Here is a 26,412-nt window from a genome sequence, read left to right as displayed (position 1 = left end):
CGACTGTAGCTTCCAGCTCTCTGCTCGGCCTCAGAGCCACTAATTTGAGTCACTTAACTGGATGTCTAGACATGGAGTTTTGGTGTTGGTGTACTGTGAGGAAATTCTACTATAAATATCTGACAAGTCTCCTTGCTTTCTGTGCAGTCAATTCAGTGAATTGAGTGAAATTTTAGTGCGTTATTTGTAGGCTATTTAGCATTAATTAGCAGGTATCTGTACCTGGGCCATGTCAATGACAATCCTTTGTGCTAGCGTTAGCGTTTAACTGAGCACATTACCCTCTTCTTTAAATGTGGTCACTTCTTGCTTCAAACTGAAACAGACAGCGGTGACCAAAAAAGCTAACATACCATTTCAAAATGGCACTTCACAGCACAAAAGGTTACAATGGGTTGTGTACATCTTTTATATACAGTCTATGATGCAGAAGCCTGAACTTTGACATTTTAGTCACCAGAAAGCAACATGGTCTGAGGTTTAAGGCAATTTCATTTTGGCTTCACTTTTCCAACCCGACGGGTACGTCCATCTTCCTTATACAGTCTATGCATGTAACTCTCAGTATACATACACTGTACGTCTTCTGTATGACTCACATTTGACAGCGTGCAGCACTCTGTTGTCCAGAGGTTTACGACTGGGATCATTGGTTGAGGAGCGGATGCCGGTTCCACAGCTGTTAGCCAGAGTGCTCCTGAGCAAGTTAAAACAAAACAAAAATACACATCAACACATAAAATACTTGAATGGACAATGCACATCTTTGTCTGCTGTCAACAAGCGCAAAAATGATCAACCATAAAATCTTTATTATATCAGTCTTACAAAAATAACCCCCCAAAATCAGACACTGACCTGTCGAAGAACGCCGCCAGAAGGCGTCTGAGCAGCACTTTGTGGCGGGTGCCGGCGCTGACGTGGCAGTTCATGAGCTGGGCGCGGGAGATGAACACAGAGGTGCCGCTCACCAGTTCCAGCTTCTCAGCCGGGTCTCCTTCCTCATACAGCTTTGGGTGGCAGCGGTTTCCGATCTGGCTGATGAGCTCGGCGGGCAGCGATGCTAGTTCCTGCCGGGACCGCCCCCCTCTGCCCCCCCGCCCGCCCCCTGAGTCTGGGGCTAAGTCTGGCAGAGCCTCCACCCGCTCCCCGACAACTGAGGAAGGGAAAGATCGAGTGTTACCTTTCTTTTTTTTTTGCAATGAGGGTTAGGGATCATTTAAAAATTTTATATAGTAGCAACAGCTTTTCAGCAGTGATACAAAACTTCTAAAGGGAATTACAAAGGGGGCCAGCTCTCAGATGTTAAAAAAACTGGATGCAGGCCGTTCAATCATACACGTTAGCCATAAACTTTTAACATCCAGTTCTAAATGTACTTCTGTTAATGGTCCTTCTTGTTTGAAACCACTGCATATTTACTGTAAGCTAGAGCTGGGCGATAGAACGATAACGATATGTATCGCGATATAACTTTTACTCGATAGAGAAATTAAGCTATCGCGATAGACCTCGCCGCTCTTGTCCTCTTAAAAAAAAAAAAAAAAAAAAAAAAAAAAGGTCAGCCAATCCAAATAAAGTAGCGCAGAGCCGAACCAATCACAGCCGCAGTGTCACGTCGCGTCACTTGTTACTTACAGCACAAGTGCCAAGCCGCACGTGTGTTTGTTTGGGAAGCAGCCAGCGGGTAATGGAGCCAGCGCATAATGGAGGAAATGAGTGTGCCGATTAGAAAAATCAACCGAGCGTGACCGAAGAGAAAACAGATGATGGTTCCAATGCCGGAGAGATTGTCGAACGGAAGAGCCATAGAAGTTCCGTAGTTTGAAGGTATTTCGGCTATTTCAAGTCTGACAAAAAACAGAGTAGCGTGCACTGTAAATTGTGCCGAAAGCAAGTCTGGAAATACAATAAACTGGTGCATGCGTCACACTGCGCCACGTTATTGTTTCGGTGAAATGAATTTCTACAATACTGTTACTGTTAATTCTACTCTCTGCTTACACATACACACAGTTACTGTCTGTCCACACATACGACTCGGTTCTGCTTCTATGCCGCAGCTTTGTTTACTTTTTCCCACCGAGGCTTCTAGACTTCTGATTGGCCAACATTTCTGCACGGTTAGGAATCTAGCGCCACCTGCTGCTTTGGCATGTTCATAGCAGCGTTTTCCTTCATTTCTCCCTTTATGTGCGGACAGGATTATTTTTTAAAACGAAAACGGAAAATCTCCGTTTTCAAAAATACCCGTGTACGTGTGGACGTAGCCTCAGTCTCTGACTGGAAGCGCTAATTCGTCATTCGGCTTTTGTCAGACTAAAGTAACTGTTAAAACTGTTTGAAAAGCTAAGCTATACAACAAGGAGAGATTGAGAATTTCCTTTTAGTTCTCAGTTTATTTGATATTGACAAAAGTTAGTCAGTTTTGTCTGTTCTTCTGTAAAACAAACTAAGATTTATTTTTAGAATTAATACTTTGTTTCTAAGTGGAATTGACAATTTAGTCTGTTTCATTTGTTCTATTTTGAAACTTAAACGCTTTAGCGGCTGCCTTTTGTGTAGTTTGCAATATTTGCCTTTATTTATCTGAAAAAGTCTCATGTTCCTTAAGTACATCTACCCTGTTGAACTTATTATGGGAAATAAATATTTAAAAACAAGCTGCTGATTATTTCACATTTTACTTGTGAGCAACGGCACATTTAAATCTTACAAATATAGTTATTTGGCTTATATCGTGATAGATATCGTTATCGCCTGAAATGAAAAAAACATATCGTGATATGAAAAAATCTCATATCGCCCAGCTCTACTGTAAGCACATGATGCTGCTCCTTCGAACTTTTCAGTCTCAAGTCTGATCCTAAAACATTCAATAAACAACAAACCTCGCTGTGCCCCAGTTTCCAATTCCTGCATGTAACAAAATACCGTTCGACCAACTTTATTCACCATCGTTCCATTCAAACCTCCATGTGATTGTCCTCAAACTAGTGATCAAGCAGACCATAAACAGCTCACAAACTTAAAGCAGGACCACAGCTTTCAGCGGTTTCAGTGTTTTGAACATTTCGCTCTCGCTAACATCCTCCACTATTGAGAAAGTTGGATAAACAAACTTTCCACCATTCGTACTCGTAAACACACTACAAGCACTGCAGAGATCAGAGGAGGAAACTTTTAGACGGAGCTGCACAGTAACCCTGGAATGAACTCACCCGCTGATGCATTTATCCTGCTGTCAGCGCTTACCTGCTGCTCCGGCGTTCAGCATGCTGTACATGGTGTACATGTTGCAGATCTGTCTGTACTGCTCTTCAGTCTCATCTGCTATATCATCCTCCTCCTCATCGTCGTGGTAACTGATGGGCGAGTCGCTGGTGTACATGCTCAGGGTGCCCGGGCTCGTACCCTCTGGGGTCCCGCCGTTGTTGTTGTTATTGTTGTGGTTACTGTTGAGCACAGCTCCTCCCACTAAAGCGCTGCCTCCGCTGCCCACCAGAGAGGCGTTAGCGGCAGGTCCGCGGCCAGAAGCGTCCTGGGTTATTGTATTGGAAGAGGACGAGGAAGAGGAGGAGGAAGAATAGCGTGCGGCCTTCCTCAACCCGCCGCCCCCGCCCCCTCCTGACCCCCCTCCCCCATCACGGTTACCCCCCTCCCATAGCCGCTTGGCCACAGGGGTGCAGACCACAGAGTAGGGAGAGCCCTCCGGCTGAGGAAGAGAGAGAGGGAGAGAAACATGCTGGTTATAAACCAGCGCCTGACTGGAACACTCAATAAAACACAGTAATAAACAAATGTCATTTCATGGTTTCGTGGCTTAGAGTACAAATGGTACGTTTCCCATCTCAAGCAGCATCAAACAAATATCACTGGAGGTTCTGGCAGCACGTTTTTAATGCACATATATTGAACAGAGGTGCCGGCCTCAGCTGAAACAGAGCACACATGCTCGTTATTAGAAATGATTTGACTGTAATGAAGCGAGATGGGTTTGAGATAAAACATTCATTCAGCCACTCATTGTCAGTTCGTCAAATGCCTCCCACTGACCATCTCAGACAGGGGAAGATGTACTTCTTACAAGTACAAAATTCCAGGTCGCTATGGTCATAAGTTTATCAAAAAAGGATTTCAATAGATGATGGTGGGTTTTCTTTTTAGTACAATAGAATTCAGCTATGTAGAAATGATCTTCGGCGTCAAACTCAGGACCTTCTTTCTGTGAGGCAACATTGCTAACCACTGCGCCACCATGCTACCCTGCATCCCCGTTTGTAATTCAAAAAATCACACTGAGAAAATGACAATAAACACAAATCACAAATTCTGCATATATTATGAACTGAGTTGTTCTGGTACATGGTGTCATACCTGGGCAATGTCACACTGATGGTGGATGCTTTTTTCTCTATTCTAGCTTTAACATCTCAAGCCTTTATCAGTTTTCAAGAATATTATATGTCTCGTGTGTGAGAAACTGTGAATTCAATATCAGTCATCTAAAGGCCCCCAGATCTGCTGATAATGATTGGACATCCTAATATTTTAGGGATTCTCCATACTCATGAAGACATAATACCAGCACCGCACCCATCTCTTAAAGTATTTTTTAATGACAGCATAGATCAGAAATTTTGCATAAGAAGAAGAATCTTTTCCCAAGAATTTTTCAGGTCAAGTTAAGATTTTTTTGTTTTGTTTGTTGCTTTTTTAATTGAGATGAATTGAGATGGAAGGGCAAAAAGGCACAATTTCACACAGCCAATAATATGTAACTGAGCTATCGGGAGTATCAAATATATGACCCAAAGGCCAGAATCAGCCTTCCAGAGAATGAGAGCATGAAAATGAAAGATGCGGTTACATTTTCTGCGTGTAGTTTTGGCAGCAGAATGACAAAATGCAAATCTCAGGATGTTCATTTGCTTTATATAAAGTTTATTATTTAAAATTCCATCCATCCATCCATCTTCATCCGCTTTATCCGAGGCCGGGTCGCGGGGGCAGCAGCCTAAGCAGAGAAGCCCAGACCTCCCTCTCCCTAGCCACCTCATCCAGCTTATCCGGGGGAATACCAAGGAGTTCCCAGGCCAGACGAGAGATATAATCTCTCCAGCGTGTCCTGGGTCTGCCCCGGGGCCTCCTCCCAGTGGGACATGCCCGGAACACCTCACCCAGGAGGCGCCCAGGGGGCATCCTTGTCAGATGCCCGAACCACCTCAACTGGCTCCTTTCGATGTGGAGCAGCAGCAGCTCTACTCTGAGCCCCTCCTGGATGGTTGAATTTCTCACCCTATCTCTAAGGAAGAGGCCAGCCACCCTTCGGAGGAAGCTCATTTCTGCCGCTTGTATCCGCGATCTCGTTCTTTCGGTCACTACACACAGCTCGTGGCCATAGGTGAGGGTAAGGGCGTAGATCGACCGGTAAATTGAGAGCTTCGCTTTTACACTCAGCTCTCTCTTCACCACGACATACCGGTGCAGCGTCCGCAGCACCAATCCGTCTTTCGATCTCCGGCTCCCTTCTCGCGAACAAGACCCCGAGATACTTGAACTCCTCCACTTGGGGCAGGAACTCATCCCCAACCCGGAGTGGGCACTCCACCCTTTTCCGGCTGAGAACCATGGCCTCAGATTTGGAGGTGCTGATCCTAATTCCTGCTGCTTCACACTCGGCTGTGAACCGTTCCAGTGCGAGCTGGAGGCCATCATCCGATGAAGCCAACAGAACCACATCATCCGCAGATGATGTGGTTCTGACGAGTTTCTGAGGCCACCGAAGTGAAAGCCCTCCACCACTTGGCTGCGCCTAGAAATCCTGTCCATAAAAATTATGAACAGAAATGGTGGCGGAGCCCATCATCCACCGGTAACGAATCCGACTTATTGCCGGCAATGCAAACCAAGCTCTTGCAAAGGTTGTATAGGGATCGAATGGCCCGTAGCAATGGGCCAGACACCCCATACTCCTGCAGCACCTCGCACAGGACACCCCGAGGGACACTTATTATTTAAAATTAAAATTAATTACATTAAATGTGTCAATAAATAATCAAAATGTACTTCTTTACACTAAAAGAAAAATAGGAATATTTGTCTCAAATATGAACTCCAATGATGTTAACACTCCTGATTTAACAATCACATAAATAAATCATAACACAAGCTGTAACAGAAACTGATTAATTGGGCCCAACTTTTATTAAAATAATTATATTTAATAACCAGCCCTCTTGCTATTTTTCTAAATCGTCTGAAAATATCTGATGATCTGTTTTCTTGGCACTATTTCAATATTCAATATTTCAGTCTCTGTTTGTTTGTTTTTTGTTGTCTTTTTAACTGTGAAAACAAATCAGTGGTGGAAAAAGTCTGACGTCTACAGGTTAACATTTCACTTACAGAAATGTTAAGTGAAAATAAGAAGTAACATGCAATATATCAGCTTTAACAAGATCGCACGTCTCACACACAACTAACGTTAAATCTGCCACTGATGGGGAAACACTACACCTGACAAATATGATGATGTTTGCTTATCTATACCAAAAGTATGTGATGATGATCACACTGCCCCTAAAGAGATTATGCAGATTAGCAGCACTTGACATCACATGAAAACTATTTTTGGAACTCACAACAGATGCTTTCCTCCATTTTCAATGAAAAGAAATGAACATATCCAGTATATATACTTCGTTATTAGGGTAATCTGACTCTACCTGAAGCTGAAGTAACCGAATAAGGAGTCTGACCTTTAAAAAAATTCATGTTCCTTCCTCGGAAAGTTTTTGGACTCTTACTTCATTTCAAGATTATGATTCATCCGCCAAAAAAGAAAGAAAAGACAAAAGCATGTGGGGTTGTGTAGCAAGGCCCAGACCAAACCTACCTGCTGTGGCTGTGGAGCTGGCTGAGGTGTTGTGGCTGTATGTTCAGTCTTCACCTTGGACACGAGGGGAAGGGGTGTCAGGCAGGAGGCAGGCCTCCCTACAGTGGCAGCACCGATGCCAACTCCGCCCACTCCCACTGTTTGAGTGACGGGGCTCTGAGGCTCAGAGGATGGGGTCTCCTCGGTGTGGAGACCCTGGGAGTCACAGCTTGGAGAGGAGACCTGGTGTGGGGAAAGTTTCATGAATATGATCAAAACATATTATGCCATTAGAAGGGTAAATCTACTGTAAACATACTGTATGTCTGATATCTACTCAAATCTGACGGTAGCACTGAAGACAGGTAAAAAGAGACAGCACTATTAAATATATACATATATTAAATATTTACTGAGGGAAACTTGGTTGTTTGATGGAGCTGGGCTTAACATTTCTCAAATAAGGTATCAAAAATGTGTCCAGCACTCTGTTTTAAATCTCAGGCAACACATGGCAGCAGTGGTGTAATAATTTAGTAATAAAGAACGTAAATGATGACATTAGGAAGCATCCTGAGCTTGAACAAATGAAGCCAACACTTGTATTACAAAACCTGCAGTTCCTCTAGTGGACAACAGAGGCTCACTCCAAAATTGAGTTGATCCTCTGTCCGAACATACCCAAATATTAAATTTCCGAAAACAATCCTTAAAAGGGTGATTCAACAAACAGAGCTGGAGTCTTTGCATCATTGTTTTTATGAGGCGGGGGGGGGGGGGATCACTGATCTATTCTTTTTCTTTAAGGCTTAAAATTAGGGGTGTAGCTTATGTTATCAGAATATTTTGTCATTTTATTAGAAGTAACTAATAAAAAGTCTGTCCAAGAAGTTTGCACTTGGCCTCAGTTAAGAAGAAACTTCTGTTTTATTTGTATGTTACTTAGCACTAGCTAGCTAATCTTCTATACACAATCTATGGAAATGACCAAAGTAATTCACACCTGAAGTTCATGTATAATGGTACAAAGAAGCCAGAAACAAATGACCATACAAGCCATCAATGAGCCAGTGGAATGCTCCAGTAGTACTTTAACAATAAAATAGTAATATCTGAAAAATATGTGCTGATTAAAAGGTTAATATGTTCATGTTATTGTGGTTACAATCTAAAGCAGTATAATCAAATTAAGCGAAAAGTCCTGGAGTTCAAAATTGACAGTCTCCATATTATAATGCTGAAAAGAATTCTCCTTAATGAAACATTCACACACACAAAACATATAAGGCAACTTTAAATCTAGTAATCATGAATCAAACATGGACATCCTGGCTATTTAACATCACAACACTACTGGGAACTAAAAGATCGTTCATTTTTAGCACTATTTGGTCATTGTATTAACAATTCTATCAAAAATTTCTGCCAAAATAGCTGATGGAGTAAGAAAACTACAAATAATGAACATTTTAGGAACAGTAAACTGTGATTGCACGATATGACTTTTCTAGTATCAAATCTTGTTGTATTGATCGTTTTTCTACTGGTCTACTAGCACATAGCTGGCATTTTATCAACCCTGTGTCTAGAGGTGTTAAGTGGAACTTTCAAGGAAATCAGTCCCCCTCATTAATATGCTAATTTATGCAGCCAGGCACTCCAGATCTAATCAGATCATCTGCTACTATAGAGGGAACCTGTAGTGTCAGTACGACGTTTCAATTATTCTCGATTCACGAGAATGTGTCTACAAACAGAGACGCCCCCATCACAACATAATGCCACGCATAATGTCACGCACAACAGGTAACACGGCGGCAGCACGCAGAAACGGCTATTTTTACATCTGCTTCATTTTGATTACATTTAAATAATCCTCATATTCACAGAAGTGTTCCTATGGATGCTCTTCTACATTTGCATTCAACTTTAACAGACGTTTAAATGACTCGATTTGTGATTGCTTCATTATCAGCTTACCTTAAGGAAAAACTCGGTGCCTTTCTCCATGATCTGTTGGATCTGGAGGAAGCCGGCGGTGTACATGAGCAGAAACTGGTCTCCCACATTCATGCTGAGGCGCCCCGTGTAGCAGAAGGCCAGGATCTGCTGGAAGCTCTGCGGCTGCACGGCCGGGGGTAGCTCCACCACCGAGCTCTTCCCCCCAGCATTGAACAGGTCCCGGAAGTAGGAGCTGCTGGCTGCCAGCACTGCACGGTGGGCCTGAGGGGTAAACAGCAGGGGTAGTGAAGTCGTAAGGGTTTAAAAATACATAGACTCCGATGCAGTAAACAGTATATATCAACATCCATATCCGGAGATTTGCACTTGCTCATGTTTGTTGTCAGTAAGGCAGAAGACATAAACAAACAGGAAAGCAGTAACAGAAGAAGACTAATACATTTTTATTGTTAATCTCTGGTTGAATTTATTTTAATGCAAAGCATGAAAATTGCATCCTGTTGTAAAGGAAACTTCACGTATTGCTCAACAGTAACTTTTGAAGCACTGCCAAAATTAGTGTCTTCAGGTTACGATGTCAAATTGCACTAAACAGTCCAAAACTAAGTTTATTGACTGATCAGGAGAGGCAGACAAAGGAAGCTCAAAAAATGTTGAGACTATTAGTTTTTGACCCGAGGCATCGTTTTTTTATCCTACCAAGAGATTCTCACCAAAATCCTGACACTACATGCACAAACAGTACTCCAGGCAATTCATCTGCACATTCTGGCAACAAGGAAACACGAGGACCTAGAATTACCAGCTTGTCACTGTGTCTCTCAGTGAACTGAGTCAAGCTGCATTTTACATCCGTGCTTGTCTAGACTCATACGTAGAAGACTAAGGTTGCAGTGGCTGAGATTTTTCCAGTTCAAATACGACACCTTGGCTTGGGTTATCTTCCATTTAGTGAGTAGCTGTCAGACACCAATGTCAAAATAATAAGCTGTATTCACTCTGAGGAAGAGACTGGGAGTCAGTCTTTATGTGTAAGCCAACATGAGGCTCTACTTAAACACTAACTTTGTAAAACAAACTGTGGCAAATAAATACACCCAAGAATAGAAATGTATTGAATTGGTATGTCATAGTAATTATTAGCATGTGGAGTGGAACTGACAAGAGACAGATAATGTGAAAATATATTCATGGAGTGCAAAAAAAGCTCCCCAACAAGTGTTACACTGAACATAGTGAGAGAGAAGGGACGGCAACAGCAATGTCGCTGTCAAAGCTTCTCAGTCCCGTCAAGTTATATGTCCATGCTGTGCAGTTTGCATTAAGTCAAAAGTTACTGCAAACTTAAAAGAACACTTACTGGTGAAACGTGTGAAATACCTCCAAACATACTGCCAAAAGTATTCGCTCATCTGCCTTCACGTGCATATAAAAAAGAGTTCTTAATCCATAGGGTTTGATATGATATCAGCTTCAATTTATCTGGGAGGGCTTTCCACAATATTTAGGAGTGTTAATGGGAATTTTTGACCATTCTTCCAGAAGTGCATTTGTGTGTTCAGACACAGATTTTTGGATAATAAGGCTCACAGTCTCTGCTCTAACTAATTCTAAAGGTGTATGAGGCTGAGGTCAGGACTCTGTGCAGGCCAGTCGAGTTCTTCCACACCAACAGGAGCAAACAGAACAACACAGAATTGACTGCAAAGAATAGATGACTCCCACAGATCAGTTCGCTCACCTTGATAACAACTCACTAACAACTACATCCCTAAAAACAACTATAAAGGAATTTGATAGGCTGACACCAAAGATCAGTGTCACCAGGTCATTATCTGTCCACTGATGAAATATGGCCACAATCTCTTCTTCTCTTTTTCACTTATGACGTTGAAAAATTAATAACACTAGTGCTTTTGCATTTGGGTCATCCGACATAAATGTTGTCATAATCAGTAAAAGTTTTCTTGAGTTACAAGCAAAAACATCTTTTGAAATGTCACAGTGACATTGAGATCCTTTCATACTTTAGTGAGAGTGCACATTTCTGCCAAATTTGGAGAAATTCAAAGTAAATAGATTACAGTAAAGAGTTGTATTCAGCATGGATGGGTGCACAGACAACAAGAATGTGTTTGGCAATGAGAGTAAGCTATGTGGAGACATAAAAAGATAAATTACTTTTAACTTTAAATATGCGCTTTTGATTCTGCCTGTATTCAGGTCAAACAAAAACGGCGTTAGCTATATTAGTTTGAATGAAGTCGTCAAAAAACTTAATTCTGACCTTGAAGGCATGTCCCTTGACGACCACGGAGACGTCACAGTAGAGGCCCTGCAGCCGCTGCTCGTTCAGACACTCCAGGACATTGTTGCCAAAGTTAGGGATCGCCATCTGCAGCGTCTGAGCCATAACGCTCTGCCCAGCACCACAGGGTCTGCAGGAAGTAGAAACAAGTTAGTGTGTGGATAACAGGAGCACTGGAAGGTTAAAAAGGAAGGAGTGGGTGATGGAGGAAAGGAATTATCTGGAAGGACGGTAGATGACGGGATGATGGGGACATACAGGTAATTGGCAGGAAGGTCAGGAGAGTTGGGAATTGGTACAGGAAAAAAATGAGAGACGTGATGGAAAGGAGACGATAAAATGAGGCAGCGTGACAGGGGCTAAGGAAACCAAATAAATGAGTTATGAGATAAGAGCGCAAAGAAGAACTGGAAAATATGCAAAAAACACAAGCAAGGCAGAGTTAAGGAGGGACGAAAGAGACTTAAAATAAAGAAATGGGGTAAGTAAAGTGTGTGATGATTAATGAATTAAGTATCTGGTAAACAACTTTAATTCAAAACTCTATCTTTCAAATGAAACAGAATTTGGGGCCACCAGCCACAGTTACATAAGCCTTTATCTTTTTTCTTTAAAAAAAAAAACCCCTTGTTTCATGACATCTAATTCTCAGTTAATAAACTGTTTTGGTGGTTTTTGGCCTACTTTGTTATTTTCTTGTCGTTGCTTCCCAGTCAAAACACAGCCTCTTACATAACTCATCTATTTCACTCGTCTTCGTCACCATCCAACAAAGAAGCTTGTGATCAAAAGTGGAAGAACTGTCAAAGTACAGAAAAGGAATAAAATAAAGCAGGACTTTATCTCTAAAATCGGTGTTTCTCATGACTGAAGTCATCACTTTTTTGGTTTTGTTTAAAAATGCACAATACAAACACAGAACGACTCGAACGCCAAGTATGACAAAGCAGAAGTAAACAGACGAGAGCACAAAGGTGAGTCACGACTCCACTGAACAAATACGTTATATAGAGGATCGTGGCCTCCGAGTGATGGATGGTGGCCGAGCTTAGCTGACACCGACAAGTATTTGGAGCGCAGCTTGTGGTGAGGAGCTGATGATGATGAGCTCCTACCCTGGCTACAAACCCAAACAAACCACTAATAGGAAACTGATTAGCCTCGTTCCTCCACTAGGAACGAGGCTCACAGACCAAGCCTAGAACCTACACACCAGCTTTCTAACTCCGGTTCTCCTCATACATTTGCGGGAGTGTGTACAGTGATGCAGCAGCAGACACTTAAAGGTTAAAAATATCATATATACAGCTTTTCTTGAGGTTGCTCCCTTCTGGGGCTGCGCCAGCAGATGATCTGCTTCCCTCTCACCCTATTCCTAAAATCTAATTCTGTCACACAAATACACAAACTTCATGTCCTCTTTCACTACATCCATGAACCTCCTTTGTGGGATTCCTCTTTTCCCCCTGCCAGGCACCTCTATATTCAACATCCGTTGTCCAGTAGATCCACTGTAGGTGTTTTTCGAACAAAGACTTTTTGGGATTCCCAAAGGGTAACTACTTGGGGTCCACCGATTTTTCGGCGGGCTGATATTGTCGGTCAATATTAGCCATTTGGACATCTATTGGCAGACAAAGGAAAATACACAAAAACTAACTGATCTGCGAAGCATGGGACAGAGCATTATAGAATAAATAAATTTAACAGGTTTTGTTAAGATGTGTCTGAAATAATAAAAAACATACTTGCAGATACATCAGATTTTTAAATCACCAAATCCATATCAGTCTTAAAAATCCTTTATTGGTGAGGATCTAGGAGCTGTTCCAAGACCTACTTACCTCGGACAGCGTTTTTTCTGTTTTCATTTTAACCACTAATAAAAATGCGAACATGACAAAATGGCATTTGACACTGCAGCAGCAACAACAACTGCAAGGAGATAAAGCGTGAAACACCCAGTATAACGTCATTACGCTACATGTGGCGTGGACAGAATAGTGTAGCATGAAATGCAAGCTAAATCTTTAGTCAGTGTTGTGTGGTTTGTTTTTTTTACTTTGGTCAGCTACATGATGATTCGCTGGTATTACACAGCTAAACTTTACATGGATTATTTTTGTCAGTCATCAGCAGTGTTGGTCAAGTTACTTGAAAAAAGTAATCAGTAACTAATTACTGATTACTTCCCCAAAAAGTAATCCCGTTACTTTACTGATTACTTATTTTCAAAAGTAATTAATTACTTAGTTACTTTTTAAAAGCACGATTTGCAACATGAATAGGTAATAAAGCGATAGATCTTTCAGCCCAATTCTACTTTTTCTACATAATCCATCATACAAAATGTAATCAAATGGAAAAGTCTCTTTTTTTAACTTGTTTTATCAGTTTTAATCTTTTAACTTTATGCATCAAGAAAAAATTTAATTATATGCAACATTCTCTGACTTGAATAAATTAGTTTAACATTTAAACCTATTTTCTACACATTCCAGCACATAAGGAACAACTTGTGTTTCTAAGGCGAATATTTTTTTTCATAGATTGTCTCCTGCTTTGTGAGTAGCTTGAGTAGCAAGTCAACATCTTCCACACAAACTATTGCCAACTGCAACAACCTGCTAGCAACCAAAACAACAGCACCAAGTGCCTCTTTGAAGCAAGGTTCCCATTAACAACTGCGAGAAAAACCTCCCCAGCTTGTCATAGAATACACATTTTTTCCTTGCGAGTAGAAGTTACCAGATGGTTGCCTAGTTGGTCTCTAGGCCTGTATGACTGAGGCCTTACTCAAAGGTCTCGCTTGTGATGTAAAATACTTTCCCTAAAGTTGAAACTAAAAAAGAAAATGCAAGAGGTTCTCAAGGGAACTAAGAACCAGTGCCACTTGAGAAATAGCTTCAAATGTTTTAAAGTATCAGATTTCTATGCCTCTGAGCTTATCAATTCCTTTATCAATGCCTGCAGGTGCTGGCAGTGTGCACTTTGATTGCAAAACAACCTCATACACATGTCTAGTGCTACCACATAAAGGAGTTATGGCAGAGAGGAAGAAGAGGCTCAGAGCATGACTTGATTTCACTAAGAAAGAAGAGAACAGTTGTGTTTACAAAGTCACAAAGTGATTATTTCAGGTAGGGATGGAAACACCAGCAACATGCTGAAACATCTTACACACAACGTGAGCTTCACTTCCATGTATGTGACGCTCTAAATACATGCAGAACAAGTGCTGTTGCTACTGTCGCCCAACAGTGCTGCTCAGTGGTAACTGGCACTAAATAAGCTGAAATATAATAACATTAGCACCATGCTTAAAGCTTAAATTGAGGGTTGGGAAGAGGGTTCAGAGGGTTGGGAAGCTCATCTGTAACCGGAAGGTTGCCGGTTCGATCCCCCTGCTCTCTCTCTCTTGAGCAAGACCGCCTGCTGGTGTTGGCCAGAGGGGCCGATGTTGCGATATGGCAGCCTCACTTCTGTCAGCCTGCCCCAGGGCAACTGTGGCTACAACTGTGGTTTACCTGCACCAGTGAGTGAATGAATAGTAGAATTGTAAAGTGCTTTGGATGCCCAGAAAAGCGCTATATAAATGCAATCCATTATTATAAATTAAAACAAATGCCACACAAACATGCTCTCATTTCCTCCACCTCAGATGCCAGCTAGCATTAAGCAGTACTCTGTTTGGGACTTTAGATAATGAAGCTGTTCTGACAAAAAAACCTCGCTGTACTCATTTTCTCACATAATTGAGCCAAGAATTGATAAAGAACCAGATCAATAAGCACATCACATTAAAGAAATCTACAAAATCTTATCAATTCCCATCTCTAGCCTTGACACAAAAAACTACCTGCCATTCAGAATGGGAAAAGCGTGACTGATCCATGTTGCTTATTTGAACTGTCACAGGAATGTTAATGGAAACCTGGATGTAATAGCATAAATCATCAAAGTGCGCCGATGCAAAGAGCTTCTAGGGTAGGTACTTCAATTTCTGGTAAAAGTTTTCAATATCTGGATTCAGATTTTTTCATAACAACTTACTGCCAAACACGCCTGTCCCTAGCATGTTTCAAAGCCTTTCAGTGACCTTTTTAAAAAGTCAAAATCATTGACTCTGGGACAATGAATCATGTACTATTCTAGTCTTCTTAACTCTGATCTAATATTCATCACACATCTGACAGAACTGCTGGATCACTTCATCAGCTGGAATCAATAGAAAAAACATCTTGATAATAAGAAATTGCTCACCTGACGTATATTGTAATCTTGAAAAGGTCTAGAACTCTGTAGGTCATTACTTCTTAAAGTCTGATTAACCTCCCTCACTTGAGGTCATAAACAGATTGAGTACAGTTTTATTATGTAGACACATCATCAAATCACAAAGAGCTCATGTTATAGAAGAATATTTATTCATCTCTGGTTTACAATAAAAGAAGACAATTTGACTGTCATTAGCTACTTTATAATACAGGTTCCTTCACCCCCACGCCACATGACCTGCTAATTGTGGCTTTCTTTATTAATTTACATCACCTGACTTACTGTTTACTTTACCGAGGAATGGCAGAACTGGCTTCATGCCTGAGTACACACCGTACTCAGGTCTTAGGTAAATGTTAAAGGATTCAAAATGCCACCATCACACAATACAAAAATGATTATTTGGAACGTAGGGTATTTTGCCTTAATAACCAAGAACAAACTTCTGGCAGACTAAATTAAGTTTACCTTTTATATGACAAAATTGATCACATGTGAAATGTTAAAACTGCAATCCAATTGTTAAGTGATGACGTGACGAATCCTACTTCCGGGTCTAAAGTAGTCTGCGTTTAATATGGCTTTTGTGTTGTTAACATGTTTAATGTTATGTATTTTCTTCTATTTAATCTCAAAAAGCTCCTAAAACAGTCAGTGATCACTGTTGACCTCCCTCGGCTTTTATTACCGCTAATCATTTATTTAAGCTCAGTTTTTAAAACCTTAGGATGTAACTACAGCCCAGCCCATGCAGCAGTATATGAATGACTAACCTCGTATTGTGGATGGATTATCTCAGTTGTTCTCCTGGCTGAAGTTTGGTCCTTTTACAGCATCCTGCCATGCGATTACATTTGTTCCTGACCACCAACAACACTCACGTTAACTTTTATCCAGTGGGAAAAAAGTTAGCTTGTTTATATTATGCTAACATAGCTGTGTAGCTAGTGGTCACGTAGCACATCATTATATACCAGCTAGCCCAACTTCAGTAACCCTACAAACGTCACTGCTGTTTAGTTTCCTGTCTTGATTTATGCTGGAAGTGATAGCAGAGCTGTACGTTTTAATTTGTTTCCAAAACCCCGCAGTCAGGACATGCTATATTGTATTTAGATAGAAGCTAGCGAGCTAACTCCCTGCTAACTTCTAACTCCATTAAATGTCATAAATTCCGTTTTCATGGATGCCTGGATGTTAAACTCAATTGTTACACCTGGTAGAGCAGAACGCTGATCATTTTATTAAAGATGAAAGACTTTAGACAGTTTTCCAACTCTCAGTAATGCCATAGTGATCGTTTGATATATGGACCTGCAGCGGAGTTTAGGTCCAGACACGGCTAGTGACGTCAGACTGAACAACCGGATAAGTAGAAATCAAAAACAGGCAACCCCCCCCCACATGAGAAAAAACAATAAGAAAGACAACAAACATAAGAACCACAGCTTTTCTTCACCTTTGTCTAGTAAAAAGCCATGGTTATGCACATGCTCTTATGCCATGTCATTTGCCTTCGAACAGTCGAACAGGACTCAAAGCCATTCTGCATTAAGTGAATTTAAAAATGTCTTTGCACAGTGGATTTTATTAAAATTCAATTATAATTTTCTAGTTAATGTGAAATATTCTACAGCCTGGCCAGAAGTGAATGTGGGCTTTTAGGAAGTGAAAAAAAGCAATGGACAAGGGGTGCACTGGATTATCATACTGTTTTCATAATTGATGAAGGCCAAAGTAAAGTTTGATTGATTCCCCGGCCTTACTTTTTGCTATTTACTCTCAATCTGGGTTTGGCCAAAGTATTCCATCTAGATTTTCTAAAGCCAGAGGCCAGGCTTAAAACAGTAAGTCAAACTCCAAGTATCTCCAGTGATTACAGTCATGATCTGATTTAACAAGTGATTTGTTGTGCAGCTGTAATGAACAATATTAAGTCAGCAAAGACAAATGCCGAATAAGAAATGCTGATGCATAACTTCCCCAGCACTACACTTTGGTAGTTATCCATTCAGTCACGAGTGAACAAAGAAGGGCAGAGGGCTTATAGCCTTATAGTACAGTTTTTTTATTTCATATTTCTGTATAGTTTTTTTATTTCATATTCTGTATAGTTTTTCATATTTATATCCTGTTCATATCCTGTACATAGCTTGTACTCACTACAGCCTGTACATACATATAGTTATAGCATATTCATAACATACTTCATACCATGTACATTATAACATACCATAATAGATCCATTTCTGTAATATACTCACATATCTATATTATTGCTAATATATATTTGTAATATATCTATATCATGGCTAAAGCACTTCTGGATGGATGCAAACTGCATTTTGTTGCCTTGTACCTGTGACATGTGCAATGACAATAAAGTTGAATTCTATTCTATACTATCATAAACAAAATGTATCCCCTTACAGGAAATTCCATCGCCACTTAACTCAAGCACAATAGCCCTTTTTAATGCTCATAAATGGCAAATACATGTTTAGTGGGTGGAGCTCAGTTGGTGACAGAAAGTGAATGTTTTCCAGTTTCATATCTTGTGGGAAAACCCAGCAAATGTACTGAAGACAATTCACTGACGTACCAAATACAGCAGGAGGCAAGGCCATAGCATGTAACTGTAAAAGACGTAGGCTATGGACTTTCCACACACTACCTCTGTTCTGAAGAAGTAACAGTGAGGGAACAAATTGTGGACTTTTAGATCCCCTGAGAGAAATCCTCTATAACCACATAGTCACATATCACATTGTTCAGTCTACTGAAAGTGGCAGCTTTGCAGTTGCTTTACTAACTACATCTCTAACTGTTCCTTTATGTGTGTTTAAGATCTTCTATCTTAAAAATGCACTCAAATTCTGAATGGTTTTGTTCACTTTAATCTGCTTATTTAAGCGTTGGAACTAACATTATTCCTCATCGCTAACATTAAGATATCACAATGCTCTTTGTCTAAAAAGTGTTACCTTTCTCATGAAGTCCCAGACTGAGGCTGAGAAAAGGCAACAATGGCTTACACTCCAAATTGGTCTACAAACACAGATGGAAATCTTACAAGCAAGCACGACATGGTCCCAAGTCTGTAACTGACAGACTGTTGTGACTATGCTGGACAGCTTTTTCCTTTGGGTCATGCTGCTAAAGCAAGCCACCATCAGTTCGTTCTTTCTACAGGAAACCAACAACCAACTTGATTTGGTTCAAATGCAGTGATCCGAGTGTAAAACAGAATCTGCCTACTTCACAATGCACTTTATTCCTGAAAAAAACTATCATGCAACAAATAAACCTACAAAGGGATTGGAAGCACCACTTTGCAAGGAAACTGGACATAAACTGATGATGAATGGGCAGAAAACCCCCCAAATACTCATACAATACTGATACCATATGTATGTCCATGTTTTTCTCTTGTAGATAAAAAAAGCTGACCAACTGTCAAAGTGACAACAACAAAGTTTACATAAATTGAAAGTGAGTGTGTAAAAATTTGTCTTACACCTCCCAATTCAACTCCATGATTCAAGCTGCTGTAGGACAAACATGTTTTAATCAGCCAACATATCAAGAACATTAAATTTAGACTGCACCCCATGAATGCTGCGGCCAGCTGGCATGTTTCTGTAACAGTTTGGACCGGCTCTGCCCCGCAGTTTCTCCCTATCTATGGAAATCTATCAATCCATTGTTTACCTCAGCTGTCAATGCTGGTTGAAAAGCATCTACCCTTATTTAATCTAAACGAGGCTGTAAAACTTTGTGAAAAAATAAGGATACAGGTCAGTGTTTCAAAGAAGCTCACTTCTATCTGATGACAGCCATACCGCCGTATTGTGGTTTTTGCCACAATAGCCGCTGGTAGTCAAACTATCCCTGAAGTAACTTTGTTGGAGTCTCTGGAGAGAATAAACTTCCATGAGATAGGAAAGTGTGATTTTTAGGGTATCGTGAGGGAACATGGTGACTTCCACAAACCACAAACCTACTCCTGTGTATTTTAAATTTATATTAATGATTTTTTTAATTGACTGATGTAAGTTTTTAAGTTTAGGAGAACGCATCAATTAGTTGGAAGACATAATTGTTCACTAAAGTATGTATATTGATGAGTACAATTTTTTTTTCTATTAAATAACCTCAAAAAATGACTAACTCCACTGTTAAGAGGTGGGTTGTTTTTTGTTGACTTGCTCTCTCACAATAACACAAAGTGGGTAAAAGGCAGACATACAGATTTCTATGCAACCAGATTCAGCCCAAAAATCGGATCTGCAGCAATACCTCTAACTTTGCTGAAGTGGTGACAACAGCTATAACTTTGTCATAAGAACAACCCAAGACACATGACAATGCCTCTAGTTCCAAACCCACTTAATAACTGCACATTCAGCATACAGCCCAAAAGTGACCAACGCTTTAATCACCGGGAGTCCTTCTGGGAAACGTTGACAAAGAAGGTTTTGCAAAGGTTAACAAAACAAGAAAATTACAACTTTTCGCAAACTAACCTCACTCCTGGAATGGCTTCCATCGAAATTACAAAACAAATGTCTGGAGGTGGATTTTTCCCTCTAAACCATAACTCCTTCAGTTGAGCTTCTCCTTGGCCGGTAATAAAAGGCAGTGGCTGTATGGTGTGAAGCTTCCAGGTGTGAATGGTGGGTGCTGCTCTGGCATGCACGCTCAGCAAACCTTCACTGGCTGAAAAATAAAGGGTGAACAAATTGGACTAAAGCAGTCCTGAGCTCCTGCCTTACGCCTACATAAGGGCAGCGCTGAGAATAGGGGGCCATCATAATTAATTATGTTTATAGTGACTAATTAAATCTGATTGATGCAGGCATGAAAACTATGACAGTGGACTGAAAGGGAAGAGTAAAATGTGATTACTTACAACTCCACTGCCACACATTACATCAAAAGCATTTTAATTTTTGTTTTAATGAGGCTTGATCTAACCTGCACAGATCAGCCTTGGCTATCAGCATTTTTATATACAGATAGACAGAGAGATAGATTTCAACACTAGCCACCACATAAAGTGGAATATAATGCCTTAAAATTGCAAAATATTACTATGTTTATTAATTGTGTAAACTGCTCGACAATATAATTACACTTAATTAATTGTGCAGTCCTGTTCTGTACGAGGACAATTATGATCACAAACGGATTATTGGATTGGGAGCACTCTGTACAATTTGTTCTGTAAAAAACAGTCTCATTATATCGGGTCTCTGTTACCGAGTGCATTGTATATAGGTTAGTTTTCTCCTACCTTTTCTTTTTTAATCGATAAAGCTTTGGCAATAAGAAAGTTCGTTTGTGCCTTGCTATTGTACCTGGATACGTTATTGTGGCTTGACAGCTTGTGTCGATGTAAAGAAATCAATATGCATTGAATAAGTGCAATTAAAATTCAACTGTAGAGGCTCCGAGTGATATTTACTCAGCGCAGTTTGGGTCCTATACAGGATTTGTTTACACGCATTACTTCTACTTTAATCAGAACACAACGATCTTACTGGGAAATGTGGGTCGTTGTCTTTACAAAACAGTGTTCTGATAGCGAAGAAAGTCTAAAAATGACTGTTTCTGATTCTATGGCACTAAAAATGCACGATCTGCTCCGCTAACATCTGCACTTCCCATGGCCTTGAGCAAGCAATTGAACTGACAAATGTCCCAGTGGAGCATCTCAGCGACCAATGGTGAGATGTCTGTGGCTGTTTCCAGGTGTAAATATGTGCAGTCGTATGAATAATAAGCAGCTGCCAAGACAAAGCATGTCTGCTGAAAAAATAAATAAATAAAATCTCCCCACAGTATTCGAAGACAAAAAGAATAAAAATAAAGCAGCGAACGCATCGAGTGACAGTGTGCACAGTTGCTGATAATGACAATAATATGCTGGCGATGCTGATAAAAGTTTCAACATTTTAAAAGCAGAACATTTTTTTTCATGCAAGCTGGTTTCCATTCACACTGCTTCATTGACATGTCATGTCACACAGGGATATGGTACCAGGCACCTTTTGCTCCTCACAGGTCAGAGGTCACAATAACTTCCAAGAAACAGAAAAGGAGAGTTAACTCACACTACTTGACCCTTGCCCTGTATTCCCCATGTGCCCCACTATGTGCTTTGACTCCACAAGAAAAAAAGAGTGTGTGACTGCGTGTGTGTTTCAATCATCTGCAACTTTGAAAATTGTTTTCCAGCACCAAAAATAAAGCAAATATATATATATATACTCAGGTTTATGCAAACTAACCACATGCTGCTGCTAATACCAAAACACCAACATCAGATTACCGCAGTCATTTTGCTGCCAGATAATAAACCCGAGCAACCACGTGAACACGGGCTTTTGATATCAATATCAATCACTGCCTAATCATATTCAGTTTCCTGGTTTGGGGAGGTTAAAGGTGGCCTGTTAGCAAGTAGCAGGCTAAAGCTAAGGCTAACACTGGCAGAAGTAAAAACAGTTCACACATGCACACAACTCACAAACAAGGCTCCAAATCACGTGTAATAAACGCCAGCCTTGGGTGGCCTTTAGTTTGCAGCCGTTTGGGCTAGAAATCCTGTATTTACCGAAACTCGTGAGCAGACAGGCATCACAATGTGGCTATAGTCGTAGCCTCCCTTGAGCACGACTAGAGCAGAAACTTCAAAACCGAGATATCATTTATACACATTAATTATACATCAATTAATCTCACATGAAAGTCTCGCAGAGTCTCGCTGGCGGACGCCTCGGAGAGAAACAGCCCGCCGCCACCAGCGGTGCAGCAGGGCAGTCAGAGCGGGCAGAGAGCTCTCGGTGCCCCGCCGTGTGCCAGCCTCGATGCCCGGTAGAATTTGGGAGTCCTCAACTGGCCCGGGCCGGTGTGTGCGTGCATTCAGCGGAGGGAGGGGGCGAGGGAGGGGGCGGCAGCGGAAAATGGACAAAAAAAGGAGAATGAGAGAGCTCCTCTTTTTTATTTTTGAATGTCAATGATGGTTTTTAACTGCCCTCAACACACACGTTTATCGTCTGGGGGACCAGGGGTACGAAATATGGCACAAAAATAGTCGGGGGCGGGGGGTAAAATATTCAGCAGTTCCCGTCTCCCCTCCACTCCGTGCCAGCGCGGTGTGATGTCCGTTAAGACCGAGTTCCCTCCTCCTCCTCCTCCTCCGGCCGAATGGCAGCTACCAACATGGGACAGACACGCGTTGTTCCCCCTCCAAAATGTCGCTTATACTATATCACAGCGAATAAATGCTTTATTGCATCTCCACCAAAAAGCGGACTCGGGAACCACGCGGGGCTATCTTCACTCTGAGGAACTAAGATTCTTAAGGTATTTTTCTAAAGGAGAAGCGGGGGGTCTACAGCGGAGGGCGATCCTGGCACTCCATCTTTAGCCGACATCAACAGGTCATCCCGGGACACAAATGCGCTGCAACTGTGGGCGAGACAGACGGATGGATCCGGCATGGCGAGAGAGGAGAGGAGAGGAGGGGAAAGGAAAGTAGGGGGCTGGCTGTAAAATCTTAACCCATTTACCGACAGCAGCCTATGCCATGAGATTACACAAATAAGCAACTACCAGCGTCGTTCAAATGCAGCAATGTCTAAAAGGAAGAGGGGAATAAATGCACCCCTCGCTCAAACCTCAGGTAGTTTCTGAGAAAGTTCAGGAATGCTAGAGAAAGAGGAGCATAGGTCTCACGAGAAGACAGTCGCCCAGGGGTAGCCCGAGGCGACGAGTGAGTGGTGCCGGTGTGAAGTGGTTAAAGTTTTGGTCTGTCCCCAAGCACCCATCCCCCATAGGAGCCAGCACAACTTTACCACCCCACTCCCCTAAAAAACAATAGCCTAACCTCCACTTCAACAAAACGCCGAAGTCCCATACACCACCCCTCCATCTAAATTCACCCACAGAAATGTAAGCATATACAAACACGCAGTGGTGGGCACGGGCAACTAGCAAACCCGGTCCCCCAACCACCCTCCCCAACGGGCCGAGTCCGAACCGTTACACACGGTGACCCGCCGAGCTTCCACTCACCCCTCGGCTGTGTTCGCTGGAAAGTGTTTCAATGGAGGAGCAAAGCAGAAGTGGTCTAGTGTCTCCCTCCGCCTCACTACAGACACTCATTCACTGTGACTGTACGCCGTGAACCAGCAGCGGAGCACGCATACACATACATTACTTTGCGAGCGCGCAGGATGTCGGGCGTGCACGCACGCACACACACGTGCCAGCGAGAAGAGCGCGGAGCTATCGAGGAGGACGCAGAGGAGCAGAGCGGGGATTTTTTTTGAAACTCTCCCAGGGGTTGCAGACAGATCGCAGAGCTACCGATGGACAGACAGACACACACACAGAGGCTGTATGCACTATTTTATTGGGCACTTTGTTTACTATGTGCTATATTGTCAGCAGGTCACAGGTGCGTAATCTAAAATGACTAGCCCACCTATTGATGTATTATTAGTGTCTTTACATCAAAAAAAGTCAGAGTTGCATGATGTCATAACTTCAAACCAAAGTAAAATAAAAAAGTTTACCTCAGTGGTAATCAAAATAAACCTCACCAAATCTTTAATTTGTCTCCAAAGCCTTTAAAAACAAGTTAAGGGGTAAATTATAGGCTCGCCCACACACTCACTCTGTTTTCATTCAGTGCAGACAATGCGGAGCAAAGTTTACATTTTTCTGCATTTAAAGATATAGCGATTTTTTTTTCATGTCAAAATGCATAGATGTTTTTTCATCGCTTTTATTCGTTTTATACGAGGCTAAACTGTTTTGTTTTTTCGTTTTGAAAGATGGTTAAATAAGACAGAAATAATTTAGAAAGCCGGTAGAAATGCATAGAAATACAGAAATAGTCACACGGGTAATGTAAATACAGATGTAGCCCAACAGCAATAAAACTGGCGGTAATCAGATTACATCCGAAGGAATAACGGATCACGGGTTCGAGCCCACGCGCCGCTGCGGGCAGGTAGACTGCCAGCGTCCCCAGCCGACCCGACCGTCTGAGCCCCACCCACCAGTCCACCCACTCAACCCCACTCACTCACCGGCGTGTCTTTGGTGCTGGAACCAATTCCCCTCCGATGCCCGACACCGCACGGACGTGAAGCCTACCGGGCCGGCGGTTCGATCCCCGCTGTCTGATCTGTACTGAGAGTGCGTCTAGACTCCGGGCAGGTGAGCCCTCCGGGGCCTCCAGGCGCTGCGCACAGTGAATACTAAACAGGATGAGACTGCATTCAGGCACGGCACTGCGCTCCCCGCTCTCTCTCCCTGTCATGCCAAATACTATTAACTCTATAATTCTCCTGTGTCAGATGTATAGCGCCACGCTCTCTGGGCATTCATTGTCACAGCGCCCCCATCCAGATGTTCAGGCTCGTGTGCGTACAGTAGAAGCAGAACCCTCTATTTTTTATTTTTCCTCTCATTTACAGTCAACCATGTCCCATTTTGTGGAAGCTGGCTGCAAACCGCTCAATAAGCAGATGGTAGATATTTGATAGTGAATACGAGAAAGCCTGCTGTATATGCAATATATTGCTTTTCAGTGTAACTCATTCGCTCTGCTGTTCAAGTTGTAACCTATAAAATATTTGTAGCCAGGTGAAATTCCAAACAGCACAGAAAACAAAAACCATCTTTAGGTAATCAGGTATAACTTACACTTCACCAGGAGAGCTGGAGCTCTGTTTCAGGAATAAAATGGTAACCATTGCTGTACTTATTTTATTTTAATTTCAGGTTGTTGGGTCCCCCGCCCCCCCAAATTGCTTACATTAAAACACAGCGTGAGATCTGTGCCAAAAGCGCACATGCCCTCTCTGCATGTCAGCTAAAGGACAATCTCAGGATTGAGTTTGACAGTGTGTTCATTTAGACTGATGTAACAGGGAAATAAAGGAAATGTTCTTCTACCACACAATATTAAAATAATACAGGTTAACCCAAAATACAAGCTGAATCTAATCTGAGAAACAAGAACCAATTTTACTGTATATAAATAAATAAGATTGTGGGAATTGTATCAGATATTTATATATGGCATAGATGTTGCCCGAGGCAGTGTTTATGCAAAGTTTCATCAAGATTGGGCACTTGTCTAGGATGCAATAGTGAACACACAAACATACATATACTACAATCATCATTATCATAATTATTTATATTATTTATATTATCTTCATTATCATCATTATTAGTAGTAGTATTAGTAGGATTGTTGTACAATGTATTACAATGCAAAATGTGCAATACTGTAATAATTCAGTTCAGCTATTTTATTGTTAGCACACGCAGAAGACTTGTTAATGTAAAAAAAATATAGTGAGAGAAACTGTACTTAAACCAGTAATGGCTTTAGCAGTTGTTACAGTACTCATATAGCTACAAGCTACAACTGTGGTTTCCCTTCACCAGTGTATGAATGTGAGAGTGAATGAATAGTGGTATTGTAAAGCACTTCGAGGGGTCCCGAAAAGCGCTATATAAATGCAATCCATTATTATTATTATTATCATATAGAATGCTGTAGTGTACATTTCCATACATCTTATGCTTCAGTAGAGCTGTAGGTGTAGCAGAGCACCTTGTTGAAACCTGAAAAAAACATGCAAGTATTTTATCAAAATAATCTTGGCCTCAATGCAGGCTCGTAGTAAGACTCATAAAAGTTGCAATCAGCTGATTTTGAAGGCATTTTCTGTGGCACACATTCAACAACGTGTGGAAGCATTCCTCTGAGATTTTGGTCCATATTTGACATGACAGCATCACACAGTTGCTGCAGATTTGATAGCTGCACATTCATCATGTCAGCCTCCCATTCCAATCCTGAAAGTTGTCTACTGGATTGGGATCTGGTGACTGTGGACACTACTTGAGTACAGTGACGGATCTGAAGGATGGATCCATGCAAAGATGCCTCACA

The 26,412-nt window shown here is 41.5% G+C and overlaps 1 protein-coding gene across 3 annotated transcripts in view; it reads right to left on the bottom strand.

Annotated features, from left to right (window-relative positions):
- nacc1b (nucleus accumbens associated 1, BEN and BTB (POZ) domain containing b) overlaps positions 1 to 23,642 on the bottom strand; it is a 37,504-nt gene extending 13,862 nt beyond the window's left edge. Inside the window, exons 1-8 of one of the 3 annotated variants that reach the window (XM_080303229.1) lie at positions 23,508 to 23,641; positions 22,173 to 22,325; positions 11,127 to 11,277; positions 8,858 to 9,100; positions 6,899 to 7,120; positions 3,256 to 3,715; positions 859 to 1,156; positions 600 to 697 (exon numbers count right to left, since the gene is read on the bottom strand). In XM_080303229.1, coding sequence (XP_080159355.1) covers positions 600 to 697; positions 859 to 1,156; positions 3,256 to 3,715; positions 6,899 to 7,120; positions 8,858 to 9,100; positions 11,127 to 11,252 — 1,447 coding nt within the window. In that variant the 5' untranslated portion in view covers positions 11,253 to 11,277; positions 22,173 to 22,325; positions 23,508 to 23,641. Of the gene's footprint in view, positions 1 to 599; positions 698 to 858; positions 1,157 to 3,255; positions 3,716 to 6,898; positions 7,121 to 8,857; positions 9,101 to 11,126; positions 11,278 to 22,172; positions 23,445 to 23,507 lie in introns of those variants that run through there. The other 2 variants (XM_080303230.1, XM_080303228.1) reach the window with 2 other exon arrangements.
- Between the last annotated feature and the right edge of the window lie 2,770 nt (positions 23,643 to 26,412).

This window comes from Astatotilapia calliptera, chromosome 6 (assembly GCF_964374335.1).
Source record: "Astatotilapia calliptera chromosome 6, fAstCal68.1, whole genome shotgun sequence".
Taxonomy (NCBI): Eukaryota; Metazoa; Chordata; class Actinopteri; order Cichliformes; family Cichlidae; genus Astatotilapia; species Astatotilapia calliptera.
This window is presented reverse-complemented; position numbering and strand designations above follow the sequence as displayed.